Source organism: Dendrobates tinctorius, unplaced genomic scaffold, assembly GCF_039654945.1.
Source record: "Dendrobates tinctorius isolate UK_male_01 unplaced genomic scaffold, ASM3965494v1 ptg000035l, whole genome shotgun sequence".
Taxonomy (NCBI): Eukaryota; Metazoa; Chordata; class Amphibia; order Anura; family Dendrobatidae; genus Dendrobates; species Dendrobates tinctorius.
The window spans coordinates 2,385,182-2,400,721 of record NW_027361703.1 but is presented as its reverse complement, the minus strand read 5'-3'; the positions used below and the strand labels follow the sequence as shown (position 1 = coordinate 2,400,721).

Genomic DNA, 15,540 nt, shown 5'->3' with positions numbered 1-15,540 from the left:
TGTTACAGCCAGAGCTGCAGTCACTGTTCAGATCTTACCTAATGTATTGTACTCCAGTTACACCCAGAGCTGCATTCACTTTTTTGCTGTCACCTAATGTATTGTACGCAAGTTACACCCAGAGCTGCAGTCACTGTTCTACTGTTACCCAATTACCTAATGTATTGTACTCCAGAATATGTACAGGACTGTGCCTGTGTAATGAGCAACGCAGTAGTGATGCCTTTAACGGCTGTAATGTGCCTGTACAATAAGCAATGCGGCCGTGTTGCCACGACGACTAAGCAACTGTCGTTAATTGGTCGCGGCCTAACTGCCGTGACCAATCAGCGAGGTGGGATTTTCATGACCGACAGACAGACAGAATTAGACAATTATATAGTAGACTAGATGTGGGCCCGATGTTATCGCATTGGGAGGGCAGCGTGTGTGTGGGGGGTGTGGGTCCCGCCGCTGCCTGCCCACTCAACTCTGTGCAGTCACAGCCGGTAGGAAAGACGGTGGTTTGCGGCACCCACCAGAGGGCGCCCACACCCCAGTTCCAGCACAGGCCGCAAGCCTCAGTCTTTCCTGCCGGCTGTGACTGCACGGAGGTGGGTGGGTGGGCAGGCAGTGGCGGGATCCGGCGCATGTAGTCAGGAGGCGGCAGGTCCTGGCGGCAATCCGGTGGCCAATTCACGGCCTGATTGTGCCTGTTGCTGATTGGTCTCGCCCGGTCGGGCACGATCAATCAGCGATGTGGGATTTCCGTTACAAACAGACAGAATTAGACAATTATATAGTAGATTTTTAATGTTCTCTCAGAACCAGAATTCTAATGCTAGTTTACATTTAGACTGGTGTTTTATTGTATATATTTTATGTTAAGAGATAGCATTGTTCAACTAAAAAAGAAAACATGCTAAAAAACAAAAAAAATAATAAATGAGTAATGTAATATGAACTACATTTTTTACATTACAATCATCAGCAACGTGGAGGAAAGAGAAGAATATTACAAAAAAAAAAAAAAAAAAACTGTGGTCAATGGAGATAATATAGATAAGTGATTCTAAATACCGTACTCCAGATGTGGAGAAAAGGAGAAAATATCAATTTTTTGTGACTTTTTGATTTAGAAAAATCTGTATGTAGAGGATGTTGCTTGTTTAGTAATGGCATCAATATTACACCTTTTGCAGCTGTTGTGAGGGATTGAAAGTTTTATATAAACTTTATTATATTTACAAGCAGTGAACTTCCTCGGCAGTCCTGGATTTCCTTCTGATCCAATTCTAGCGATAAGCCAGAAATCTCAAAAATCTCAACAGCTGTGTCCTCAGACTAGAAGGCTGATGGAAACAACATTTTCATTCTTAGCGCTTTTACTCTTTTAATCACTCAGAAGCTCTAATTTTTTTTTTAGGATCAAAACAAAAGCACAGCATTGCCCATGTATATGTTGGCCCCGATACATCAAGACCAGCCATATTCTTGCCGCTCCTGATAAGGGGGCGTGTAGGCGCTACCGTAGATGCTACTGATTAAGAAGCACATGCCACCGTGTGCAATGGCAAAGATCTTACTACAGTCCCTGGAGTAAAATTTCTTGCATAGGGAAGACCACAGTTCGACGTGAATTGAAGAAGCTGTGATGTCACACCCCTGCCTCACCCCCCTCCCTCCCACTCCACTCATTTTGGTGAAGCTGGGAGAAGCTGCTGTGAAAACACAAAAAGTTGAAAAAATTTTAACACAACTACGAGTTTTGCGGCTTTTAAAATGTTGCAACGTTTTAAAGTGCTTTACAACAAAATTCTGCCAAAATTACTTTGATGAATCGGGGCCAATGTGTCCTTGATGATATTGACAATGGAGATCTAAAGAAGGCAAACCAAAATACTATAGATGGAGTCAAAATGAATGGTTGGGGACACCAAATGCATTGTCACGAGTGTGTCATGCCAACCTGAGAGATCTGGGGGTAGAAGATCCCTGTGTATTGTGAATCGCAGATCTTCTATTTAACCTGTGTATTTGGATTAAATTAATTTTGTTTCCTTTGGTCCTGGAGAGGTTAACAACACTTTCTATGCTGGTCAGAAACAGTCAGCTCCATTTCAGCTGCTTCTGATCTGTTAACTCTTCCTATAAAAACCTGGCTAGACCCGCTCTGTCCTGTTGGTGAACATGGTTTCCTTGCTGCTAGGAGTCGCTGTGCTGAATAGGAGTTCATTGTTGCTATTGGAGATTCATCTTCCTGTGCTGTCTGCTAACACTGAGTAGTTAAAGTTTAGAGTTGGAGTTGTGGTGTTCTGTAGGTTGCTGTTGTATGGGTATGTTTATCTCCTGGTCACGTTACCCATTTAGTTTATTCCTCCCTGTCCCTATCCTCCTCCCTATTGTTGGTTAGTGCTTTTGTATGACAGAGGTTTTCTGTTATCCCTGTTTTGTCTTTGTGTCTTGTTTACATTACATTTCTGTCCCATGCCTCATATGGTGAGAAGGGGTCAGATTAGGGGTTTCACAGTAACATAGCAAGGTTGGAGACTCAGGCCTCTCTATCTTTAAGAGTACCCATAGGACAGAGTTAGTTAGGGTCACAGCTCCCAGGACAGTTGGAGGCACTACTTCCTTTCTGAAGACCAACACAGCATGACATCCAAGCACACAACTTGCACACCTTTATTACTAATAATTCATCTTTGTAGATTTAACAGTGTGTAAAGAACAGAATACCTAACTGAACATGAACTTGTTTTTTGGTTGCTTATAAGAGTTTAGGTGGGTGGGGGGCACACAAATAGGAAAACTAATATAACACCGAGCTTGTGTAATACAAAACTATAAGACCACAGTTATTTGAATTATGCTGTACTTACGATATGCAGGAGCTTAAGGACATCAACAAATCTGTTAAATAGAAAGCAGAATTAAACTTGGGAATTACAAAAACATAAAAAAGAGCAAATAATGTGGCAGTTCAAACTTACACTTTTTCTGAGCTCATGATTTCCTTGGCAATGTAATAAATTTTGGTCTTCTTTCTGGTCTTCTTTTCCTGTTATGTGAATGAAGAACAATCCATTACAAAATTACCACTTTTCCTATAGATGCAAACAATTAATTCAGATAAATGAGGTATCTTTATTTTATTCGCTTATATAGCACCATTAATTACACGGTATATATTCAACAACTTCAAAATAAACTTCAAACCAAGTTTATAGAAAAAAAAAAATCAAAACAGTATAAAACAAGAAAGGTTAAGAATGATGTGTCACCAGATTGCACAGTACAAGCTCATAAGCCTGATAATGCTGGTGTACTTATTCTAACAAAGTGTCAGAATAACTAATACTTTTTGAAATGTAATCTAATTTGCTGCCCAACCTGTCTGATGGACAGCTCCTCAGTGTCAACCCTTCCCTGCTGCTCCTGAGATCTCACACTGCTCAATGTAAACTGCAGCTGTCAGTCAGGCTGGGTGGGTGGGCCGAGTTTAAATACACCTGGCTCTAATATTTTCCTGGTTTTATAAGAAACTCATTTTAATAATCAGGAATACACAGCTTTTCTGACATGATTTTTATGGTCACTACACCAAACTCATCAGGTCCAATCTATCTATCTTTAATAAAGTATAGAGTTTGAATTCTGGAATATAGTTACAGATTAGCTCTAAACATTTTTCAATGTCCTTTGCATCCTACAGACTCAGGGACGGACTGGCCATCGGGCATTTCTGGCAAATTCCAGAACGGCCGGTCCCTGTAGAGGGCCGCTCGATCAGTCGCCCCCTTCATGCTGTTATGCTAGAATCAGTGCTGCCGCGTTATACAGGATGAAGTTGGTGGCCACACTCTGATGTCCGGACTCCTGATCAGGAGCTGCAGCGAGGTGACAGAGACAAGGCAGGGGGAGGGGGGCCTTACTGTCCTGCTCCAGCCCTGCCTCACTACAGCTCATGATCAGGACATCGGACCCCCCACTTCCTCCTGTCAGTGGGGCCAGAAGGGATTTAGCAGCATCTGATTGTGAGGGCATGGAGCAGAAGCCCAAGAAGCACCTGAGTTATACCGAGGAGCAAAGAAGCTAAGAGGCAAGCATTAATAGAATTAAGAAAAGAAAAAGCTATGTCCAATCTGCTAACATGACACTTACTCAAAAGAAAATCACCATTTATGTGGTGAACTATACCTCCCAGCATGCCATAGGAGCTGCTGTACATGCTGGGAGTTATAGTTCTCCTCAAAGGCGTAAGGATAATAGTCAACCATGCAGTAGCATAACTACAAAGTTATGGGCCCCGGGCCCCCCCCCCCCATATGCCAAGATACACGCGCGGCTCCGTACACACGCACGCGGCTCCGCTCCGTACACCTCGTACACACACGCGGCTTCCTCCATCCGCTCCCACTGATGGACAATTTTCTTCCTGCTGCGCCCAACATCTATTTTTGTCTGCATTTCTGACGTCACGTCAATGGCGCTACAGAGAATGAGCTGCTGAGCTCCTGATTGTCTGCAGCACCATTGACGTGACATCAGAACTTTAGACACTGGATCTGCGCAGTGTGAATAAAGCACAGGTTGTTTTTCAAACACACAAGTGGAGGGTAGTGCTATGTGATGTTTTATCAGATAGCACTCAGCCCAGCGTTACTCTATGGGGCAGAGCAGTTCAGCAATTATTCTCTCATGCAAAATCGGCATGAGAGAACATTGGCAGTATGCTATGATTGGCAGCGCTCCGCTCACTCACACCTTTACAAGCCTATGGGTCTGAGTGAACTGAGTGAAACATCACACTCCACTCGGATGTCACCCCAGTGCAGTCCAATATACACAGAGTCAGGCCATGGAAGAGACGGAGAAATGCCTTTCTCCATCTCCTCCGCTCCTGTGCTGTGATGACTGAGTATCGGAGTACAGAGCACGGACGCTCGGATCACGCTCGCAGCAGAGCAGGAGTCGAGTATCTTTAGCATATTGCATCCGATGCTATACACTTGTGTGACTCCAGCCTTGGGCTCTGTGTCCACAATGAGATTTTGGTGAGTTTTTGGCGCTACATATTTTTGTTGCCTCAGTGTCTTACAGTTCAGCAATGTGGAAGGGATTTACCGTATAAAAACCTCCTGCCCACTGGGCTTTTTTATGCAGTGTAATCTGACCTGCGGTGCATGCTTCAAATTCGCAACGTCAATTTTTCTTGCAGATATGCTAAATTTTCTGTCCACATTTTTCCCATAGAAGCAAAATATGGGTAATCTGATCACTTTGGACCAAGCCGTAGCACTATGGGGAGAGCAGCGTCATCTTCAATATCTATATAATGAAGATAATAAGCTCTGTGTGTAAAGTAGCAACTTTTCTTGGTACTGCAACTAAAGGCCCCGTCTCACTAAGCAATCTCGGTAGCGAGATCGCTGCTGAGTCACAACTTTTGTGACGTAACAGCGATCTCACCAGCGAGATCGCTGTGTGTGACAGCGATCAGCGAGCGGCCCCCCTGCCGGTATCGCTGATCGCTGCAAGAAATCTCTGGACATTTCTTTGGTCGCTGGTCTCCCGCTGGCCAGCACACATCGCTGTGTGTGACAGCGGGAGACCAGCGATCAGGTGTAAAAAATAATAAAAAAAATAAAAAATATAGTTATTCTCACCTTCCGACGTCCCGTTCAGCCATCCCGCCTCTCTCCACGCTCCGGTCCCAGTGATCCTTTGCACGAATGACCGCGAGACTTTGTTATCCCGCGAGACCGTGACATCTCGCGGTCATTCATGCAAAGGATCACTGGGACCGGAGCGTGGAGAGAGGCCGGAAGACTGCGCGGGACATCGGATGGTGAGAATGACTATATTTTTTATTTTGATTCTATTTTTTACAGCGATGGCCAGCGATGCCGGGCGCTCGGCATCGCTGTGCTGATCGCTGGTGAAGCAGTCTGTGTGACAGCTCACCAGCGATCACATAGCGACTTACTAGCGATCCTGACACCTTGATATCGGTGTCGGGATCGCTGGTATGTCGCTTAGTGAGACGGGGCCTTAAGGCTGGAATCACACGAGCGCATATCATCAGATACGAGAGCACTGGATGTGATATGCCAATGACCCTCGTCTCCAGCTCTGCTGCAAGCATGATGCGAGTGTCAGTGCGCTGTGCTCTGAGCCTCTCGCATGACAGGATCAGAGCAAGGCTGCGGAGGAGTCGGAGAAAGTAATTTCTCCATCTTCTCCATTACCTGTCTCTGCGTATATCGGACTACACTGGGGTGACATCCGAGTGCAGTTCAATGTTTCATATACATCAATAGACTTGTGTGGGTGTGAGTGAGTCGAGTGTCCCTGCCAATCGCAGGCTATTCTCTCATGCCAAATCGACATGAGAAAATAATCGCAGATCTGAGCTGCCCCATAGAGTAACACTGGGCCGAGTGCTATGCTATATTTTATCACATAGCACTCAGTCGTGTTATACGCTCGTGTGACCTCGGCCATAGAGCAATAAATAGGACTGAGCTGTAATAACGGGCTGTCTGTGACTGTATGTTATAGTCGTGTTACACTCGCCTCACGTCTTGTAATCTACATGTGCAAAAATATATTATATATTCACCATACGACAAGTGGGCCTGTGTACCTTCAAATGCCAGGACTGAATTTTAGTCCCAGTCCGGCCCTGTACAGACTCGACTATTAGTGAGTGAAAACATGTGAGTACGTCTCAAAGACTCATAGAATTTTACAAAGCAGAAGAAACCATTCCTTAAAGAGAACCCGTCAGTAGGATTGTGCGCAGTAACCTACAGGCAATGTCAGGTCGTTGCCATTATACTGATTAAAATGATACCTGAGGTGATGAAATCCGTCATGTGGTTGTTGTTTAATCTTTATTTGCAGTTTTGAGTTAACGATATGCTCGTGCTCTAGGGCGGTCTCTGGTGCTCTGAATAATATTCACCAGTCTGGCTTCTGACAGGTCACTGATCCCTCACTGTTTACATAATGAATATTATCTATACATTCTGAAAAAAAAAAAAAAAAAAAGGTGCCGGCTGTGGCACCTGCGCTGCAGCATAATTGCATGGTTACTGTGTTATAATTGTTGCGCTTTAGGTTATCCTGATATTAAAAAAAAATCCATTTGAAAATGGTGCCCTGAGCCTGCACAGTAGCAGCCATCAGTGTAGAAGGAATTTTTATTTTCTCTAGCAAGAGGATGCCGCTGGCGCATGCGCAGTAGAGGCTATCGGATCACCTCTATACACACAGATAGCTGCTATTGCGCAGATGCGGCGGGTGCCATTTTCAAATGGATTTTTTTTTTTTTTATAAAGATCTTCAAGATCATTCCTATTAATTGAGATCTTTTCTATCAATTCAAGGAAATCCTCCCAATCTTCTATAGAAATGCTTCCCACATCTCTCTCAACTAGCCTTAAGGTACTGTCACACTTAGCGATGTACTAGTGATCCCGACCAGCGATATGACGCGGTCAGGATCGCTGGTACATCGCTAAGTGGTCGCTAGTGAGCTGCCACACAGGCAGATCTCACCAGCGACATCGCTGGGGACGGGGATCACTACTTACCTGTCACACCAGGCGATCCTGCGTCCTCCCGCCCGGCTCCACGCGTCGCTCGTCCTCACAGCAGGAAGCGCCGCAGGAAGCTGACGACGAGAAACAGTCCTGAACGTTCTCGCGTGATCAGCGATAACCAGCGGGGGAGCGGGTCGTAGGTAAGTATCACACATAGAGATATCGCTAGCAATATCGCTATAACGTCACTAGTTATAGCGATATTGCTAGCGATATCTCTTAGTGTGACATGCCCTTTAACCAAAGCCAGGGGATCTCTCAGAATCTTCCGCAACAGAGGACTATATACAGTAGTAATGAAATCAACCTCCTGGTGGCTTACCACATACCACAAAGTCTAGCACCCGATTATATGGTAAGGTCCAAAATATTTTCATGAATTTTAATAGCATGAGATTTAAATAAATAAAAACCTCAGAGTTGCTCAGATTGAACTCTTGTTTCAAAATGATCAAATGAACATAAAATGTCAAACAACATATAATTGGAACACATTTTAGATACTGTCTTTTCTAATTCCCAAACACTTCCAAATGTAAAAGCTCCCTTAGACAGGGGATGTCACAAATAGGAGTATATTTAGAGCAGGTCTCCATTCCTGACAGATTTTTACAAGTCCACCAAATTTTAGGTATAAGAAATGAAGTACGGGTGTAGTCTTGAGCTACCGTTAAATTTGTGAGATTCCTGAAGTGCTTGCAAATTTCACTTCCCCTAATGTGTGTTAGCACTGATGTCCCAACTTCATAAGTCCTATCCAAGGCCTACCCCCTAAAGTGTTGAAATTGAAAAGTTAGGAAATAGCCCCAGATATGTGGCAGCGCTAATACCCCCTCCCCCCTGAGATTTAGGCAATTGTAGCTTTTAGAATTTTATTCTAGGAATGCCTCATTGGCAAATCCAAGAACTCCTTATCCTTAGGAAGACAAATCATTGATAAATATTCCGAGAGGCCGTCCTGAGAGTAGTTATTTCTAGGGGAATTTAGATCAGAATGGAATCCATGTAAAATCTGCAATATTTTAGAGGTTTGAGTGATGGCTTCTCCCTCCATAACTCTTAGTTGATAAATAAGGGCAATTTCTTTCCGAGCCTAGTCTGGTTTAGCTGACGGTCATTTCTCCTTCCTCATAAAATTGTTGTTTTAAGAACATATGTTTGTTATCCGCATATTCCAAGAAGAATGACTTAAGATGTGTTTGGACCTCTTTCCATTCCAACAAGTTTTCAGGGTGCTTATTTTGAATATACCCTAGTTCGGTTATCGGAACTCTATTCTCCAATTCATCACCCTTTTTCCCCCACAAGGTATGTTTTACTGCTTTTATTTAATTAGCACCCTCTTCAAAAAGGCCTTCATGGAATCCCACTCTATATTGGTATGCGCAAGGTGGAGATTGGTGTCAAAGAACTCCACTAATTTATCTTTAATATTGTTGCAATTAATGAGCTTGAGCCAAAATGGGTTAAGCTTCCAGCCCAAGGAGCGTCGAACCCGTAATGGGTCTATCTGTATAGAAGAGTCATCTGATAAGGATCTAGGGGAGTATGCAAAATTTAACATAGAATGAACCTTATAAGAATTGCATAGAACCATAACTTATTGCCATTTATTCTTGAAAGGAAATACAATGTTACAATATCGCATCACAGCCCCGGGGAGAGTGAATAACGAAACTGCGGGAACTGCGCCGGCACAGGAGGGGAGTATAGGCTTTATTATTTTATCAAGGACGAATATTTAGTTTAAGAAGGGGTTGCCATAGTAGTGGACAACGCCTTTAAGGATGGGAACTTTTTCCTCCATACACATCATGTTAAGAGTCCGATGCCAACCATGCAATATAGTCGGCATTGGCCTTAAGCAGAGGAAGCTCAGCTGAGCCCCCTCCACACATGCAGACACTGTCCAGGATGTGAACTGAAGTCCTAATGTAAGAAGGAGTTAACTGACTTTTTACATTAAAAGTCATCAAAATGTGTAATTTATAAAGAAATACCGAGCATTTGTAAGCAGGTATATACAGATATATTATAGTGTAATTACACAATAATATATGCATACACATACAGTAAATAGTTCAGAGAACGGTTTATGTTGGGTTTGCTCGTATCCTAACATATTGTAAAATTAGGCCGGGTGCATACGATCCGAAACTAGAAGCACTTTGGACGCAGTGTATGTTCGTTGTGTCCACAGCGCTGCCTTCTATTGAATGCAGGTAAATCCGCATGTGTTCACTGATCTGTGCGGATTTACTGCATTCAATACATTTCTATTGATGTAATTTCTCTTGTGGAGCCTAGCGTCTCCACAAGAGAAATTGACACGCTGAAGTCTTGATAGACGCGCCGCATGTCAGTGTCCGCGAGTGATCACAGGCGCACATGCATGCATAGTGGACATGGGATTTCTAGAAATCCCATCCACTATGCTGTCACAACCCGCAGCAGTTCCTGATCATGGGCACATAGCCTAAATGTTACGACACACCGCTTATTCTTAATTACGCCAGATGTATTGTTCAGTAGGTCAATGGATATGAGCCATTGTTTCATATGAGCCTATACGTTGACTCTTGTTGAATGTTAATCTGTGGAATGCCTGCTGATTAGGTATTGTATGAGCGCCCTACAGTTCACTATAGTTTAGGGCATTAGCCAAGGAGAGGACCCATGGTTCCAACTGTTGGAATACACATATGCTCCAGTGCCCATCACTGAACCCATGAAGACATTTGGACAACTACGGCCACCTGGCCACATACTTCACTGTGCTCGTTAAGCCTCCTAAGCTTGCTGCTACCTCCACTCTGTGAGTACCCACTAAAAGTGGGGTGCAACTGGTTGGGGTAGTTAGCTCTGGACGCCCCAAAGTTACAGAGGTTCTAATCCTTGGCAAGTTAGCAGAAGGGTGAAAATGTACTATATGTTATTGCCGGCTGAAGCAGGATGCACATACCACGGTCGTGGTATCCGTCGTCTAGAGGACTATGGACTGTGACTACAGACTATACTGGTGGGGGGTATAAAATCTGTGGGCCAAGCCAAAGTTGGGAGACAATGGGTATCGCCTGGTAATGGGGCAGTGAAACTAGCGGCCCTGGGTTGGGATCTTGTGGCCCGTGGGCATTGTATTTTGGCGATCTACCCAGAGTTTCTGTAAGACCATGAACATAAGGAATAAAAAAAATAGTTACATCGTTAACCTGCCTAAGTGATTATTACAACCCACAACCTCAGATCACAGTAATATAAATCCTCAAGTAATTCCTGTACTGAATGTTAAAAAAGGGAAGAGACCTTGGCGTAATCAAGTGTGTTTGGGCCTGGGCCAAAGGTATGGATAACACAGCTGTCAGCTGTGCCATTTGTTAGCTTCATGTATTTACAATAGAATATTTCTATTCAATTGAATGTAGCATATGCATGTAATACATAGAAATTTTATAACTATTCATTCTTAGGAACTAGTTTTGCTTTGGAAATGGAAACAGGTCACAAAAGCAATGGTCAAAGGTCTTAATGTCAATCACATTTTAGAAGTAGAGAAAACTGGAAAAAGAGCACAATAGGGTCTTAAACGATAAAAAACGAGGGGTGAAGGAAGGGAATCCACTCACCAAGCTTGGTTGCTACAAAGCAACGTGTATCTCGCATATGTAATCACATGGCTGCTGCAAGGACAAAGATCTTGAAAGGACCAAATTGGATGAAGAAAAGGTCACATTTCTGTCCTGGTGAAGAGTGCCCGCGTGGTCTCGAAACGCACTGACTCTGTAAACCTATTCAATAAATCATTCAATATATCCCGTTGGATATACTGTGGATTCATCATTGGCAAAGCATGAATGGCTCCTCTGTCACATTGTAGTCACATTTTAGGACACCATTCTCACCTACCGATTGGCGGCACGATACAACTGCTGATTGACAAACTTTTACCAGTTGGCGGTCGTTTGAATGTCTGTTAACAAAGGATCTCTATTCTAAACCCACTGATTTTAACAGCCTTTTGCACTTATTCAGCTTCCACCCCAAATCTACCATAAACAGTCTCAGAGGGTCTCGCGCATTGTCTCCGACAAAGAAGTACTCAAGTACAAATTAAAAAACTAATGACAGAAATTCAGTGACCGTGCCAACCCTAGGACCTTACTTGAAAAAGAGGAATACAGAATCCTCACCACACAGTTCCCCACCACCCATTCCAGGGCCAAGAATGACAGCATTCCATTTGTACATGTATACCATCCTATGATGCCCAAGGTCCACGCTACCATTAAAAAAAACACTGGCCACTCTTAGCCAAAACGTACCCTAACAGAGGCGTTCAGGTCACCCACATTAATGTGTACCAAGAGACCTCCCAATAAACGGGACAAACTAGTAAGGGCAGACATTGGTAGTCTTAACAAGATCCCCACACAAAACTACATTGGCAGCCGCAGGAATGGCACCTTCCCATGCATAAGCTGTGCGGCATGCTTTAATGTCATTAAGGCAGACCATATCACGCACCCCAAGACAGGTAAATCATATCCCATAAAGGGTTTTTATACATGTGATTCTAATTTTGTGGTCTATGTTGTGAAGTGTCCTTGCGGGTTACAGTATGTGGGAGAAACTACCCAGCACGTTAGGGACCGCATCGCAAGTCATAAGTGAACTATACGTTGCGGCAAAACATGGCTGCCTTACCAGACCACTTTCAAAGTGCAAAACACACAGTAGCACAACTGCGATTCCAGTTCATCTAACAGCTCCCTAGACCCAGACGTGGTGGTAACCACATAAAACTTTTCAAACAAAGAGAGGCATATTGGATACACACCCAATGTACCCTGACACCCTGGGGACTTAACAGAGAAATTGACTGGCTTTACTAACTCTCACATCTCTTCGCACAGACAAAATGATCCCCGTTCAAAACCTAGGTGAGTACCCAGATACCCTATATAGTCATCTTCCACTGGCCCCTTGTCTCTCTATCTCTAGCCAACTAACTACTAACCTACTACATGGATATTATGACAGCGTGACCCTTTAACCAGGGACTAAAAATCTTGCCACATAGTAATCCCCCCCCTTAATCAGTACCTGTTAATCCGGCTCCCAGCTAGGACACTCTAGTTCCCATAACTTACATGCTATCTATTAAGTCCTCTTTACATAATTTATTCTTATATCATAACAGGATCCCTTTAAGAATCAGGGACTCTATTTCTGCTACAAACTTTATTCATCTTTATATTCCTGTTTTTAACCATACACATCCTGTTTTCTCATTCTCAGCATTACACTACAAACTATACATGTCCTATAGTGTAGGTGCTAATGGCAGCACACGTCACTTCCTGCCGTGATGCCATACGCCGGCATAATAGTATCCGGCCTCATTCCCCTCACACACCAGCAGCAGGAAGCCAGGCAAAGCGCGGGAGTGCTGCCATCAAAGCAATTTAAAGGTACAGGTACCTTATTCCACCCATGCTGTAGTTTGCCATTCAACATACTCCTGGTTTCTCTAACCCCTTATTACATTTCTTTACCTCTACAGCATACTGCTATATTTATTTTATTTTGAGGACTATACAGGTACTGCGCACGCCTGCGTTTAAAATCGCAGGCGTTTTAAGAGTTAACATGGCTAGAAACTGGTTAAAACGCATGCGCCTAAAAAAGCAAACGCATGCAAAACGCATGATGCGTTTTTTGCATGCGTTTCTATTGCACACGAAGCGCAGCACTAAAAAATGCTAATGTGAAAGTAGCCCAAGTCAAGCTTCATGAAAAACAAGATGTTCAAATAACCTTTTTTGCCCTTTCCAAATATATTTGGGGTAACAATCCATTGTGATTGGGTTGTTCAATCAGAATACATTTAATCTAATGAGGTTGTACTGGAATTTATACAAGTGTCTTGATAAAGAACACGTACTGATGTAATTGGTGTTGGTATCAGGAAAATAACCCATGCCAAAGCTTCAACCAAGAACAACATATGCAAGAAGTTTGTATGTTCTCCCCATGTTTGCATGGGTTTCCTCCGGGTGCTCCGGTTTCCTCCCACATTCCAAAGACACACTGATTGGGTATTTAGATTGTGAGCCCCAATGGGGACAGCAATTAAGGTCTGTAAACTGAAAAGGAGTGTGATGGGGCTATATAAGCAAAGCAAAATCATTAATATATATATATAAGATTTGGGAAACAGTCACAGGAAATTGTAAAATTATTTAAACCTTTGAATAGCCCCTGGAGAGTACCAATGTATATGGTAGACGCCCGGGGAGGGGGAAACAAATTATCTCAAGCTCCAACTCTGGCCATGATCTATAAGGTTTGGGATAGAGGAAAGCACCTGTTGGGTGGTTCTGATTGCTCTTTGTTTACACTATTGTGGCATAATCCTAGTCTTCTGGAATTTCAAACTTTAGAAGGGTGCTCTGATTGGGAGGTGAAGGGGGTGATGACGGTGGCACACGTTCAGTCTAATAATACATTAAAACAGTTTGAACAACTGCGCACTGAATTTGACATTCCCCATAGGTTTTTCTATAGATTTTTACAGCTCTGGCATGCGTATGCAGCTCAAATCAAAACTAGAGATCTTAGTATAGACCCTAATCCCTTGATAATGTTGGTGGGGGGCTTGGGCTCTAGAAGAGGACTGATTTCCTCCATCTATAGAATACTTCTCAATGCATTCCACGGTAAGTACCCCTTTTGCACCAAAGCTAGATGGGAGGAGGATGTTGGCCAGCTCTCAGATGATCAATGGGACTGTGTGTTGACTTCAATGCCCTGTCTTTCGCTATCGGAGGCCCAGAGATTATCGAAGGTGTATCTAATACATAGGAAATATACACTGGGTGCAGATTTATTAGGCAAATGAGTATTTTGATCACATCATCCTTTTTATACATGTTGTCCTACTCCAAGCTGTATAGGCTTGAAAGCCAACTGCCACTTATGTAAATCAGGTGATTTGCATCACTGTAATGAGGAGGGGTGTGGTCCAATGACATCAACACCCTATATAAGGTGTATTTAATTATTAGGCAACTTCCTTTCCTTTGGCAAAATGGGTCCGAAGAAAGATTTGACGGACTCTGAAAAGTCAAAAATTGTGAGGTGTCTTGCAGAGGGATGCAGCAGTATTGAAATTGCCAAACTTTTGAAGCGTGATCACCTAACAATCAAGTGTTTCATGGCAAATATCCAACAGGGTTGCAAGAAGCGTGTTGATGAAAAAAAAGGCGCAAAATAACAGCCCAAGAGTTGAGGAAAATCAAGCGTGAAGCTGCCAAGATGTCATTTACCACCAGTTTTGCCATATTTCACAGCTGCAACGTTACTGGAGTATCAAAAAGCTCAAGGTGTGCCATACTCAGGGACATGGCCAAGCTAAGGAAGGCTGAAAAAAGACCACCTTTTAACAAGAAACATAAGATAAAACATCAAGACTGGGCCAAGAAATATTTTAAGACTGATTTTTATGGACTGATGAAATGAGAGCGACTCTTGATTGGCCAGATGGATGGGCCCAAGGCTGGATCAGTAAAGGGCAGAGAGCTCCACTCCGACTCAGATGCCAGCAAGGTGGCGGTGGGGTACTAGTATGGGCTGGTATCATCAAAGATGAACTTGTGGGACCTTTTCAAGTTGAGGATGGAGTGAAGCTCAACTCCCAGACCTACTGGCAGTTTCTGGAAGACACCTTCTTCAAACAGTGGTACAGGAAGAAGTCGGTATCGTTCAAGAAAAACATGATTTTCATGCAGGACAATGCTCCATCACATGCATCTAAATACTCCACAGCGTGGCTGGCCAGTAAAGGTCTAAAAGAAGAAAAAATAATGACATGGCCCCCTTGTTCACCTGATCTGAACCCCATAGAGAACCTGTGGTCCCTCATAAAACGTGAGATCTACAGGGAGTGAAAACA

The 15,540-nt window shown here is 43.4% G+C and overlaps 1 protein-coding gene across 3 annotated transcripts in view; it reads right to left on the bottom strand.

Annotated features, from left to right (window-relative positions):
- The window catches only part of FGD6 (FYVE, RhoGEF and PH domain containing 6), a 212,273-nt gene that overhangs the window by 101,114 nt on the left and 95,619 nt on the right, over positions 1 to 15,540 (bottom strand). For all 3 annotated transcript variants that reach the window (XM_073573217.1, XM_073573215.1, XM_073573218.1), the window contains 2 exons: positions 2,973 to 3,040; positions 2,862 to 2,892 (listed from right to left, as the gene is read on the bottom strand). In XM_073573217.1, the coding sequence (XP_073429318.1) occupies positions 2,862 to 2,892; positions 2,973 to 3,040 (99 nt within the window). The remainder of the gene's footprint in view (positions 1 to 2,861; positions 2,893 to 2,972; positions 3,041 to 15,540) is intronic.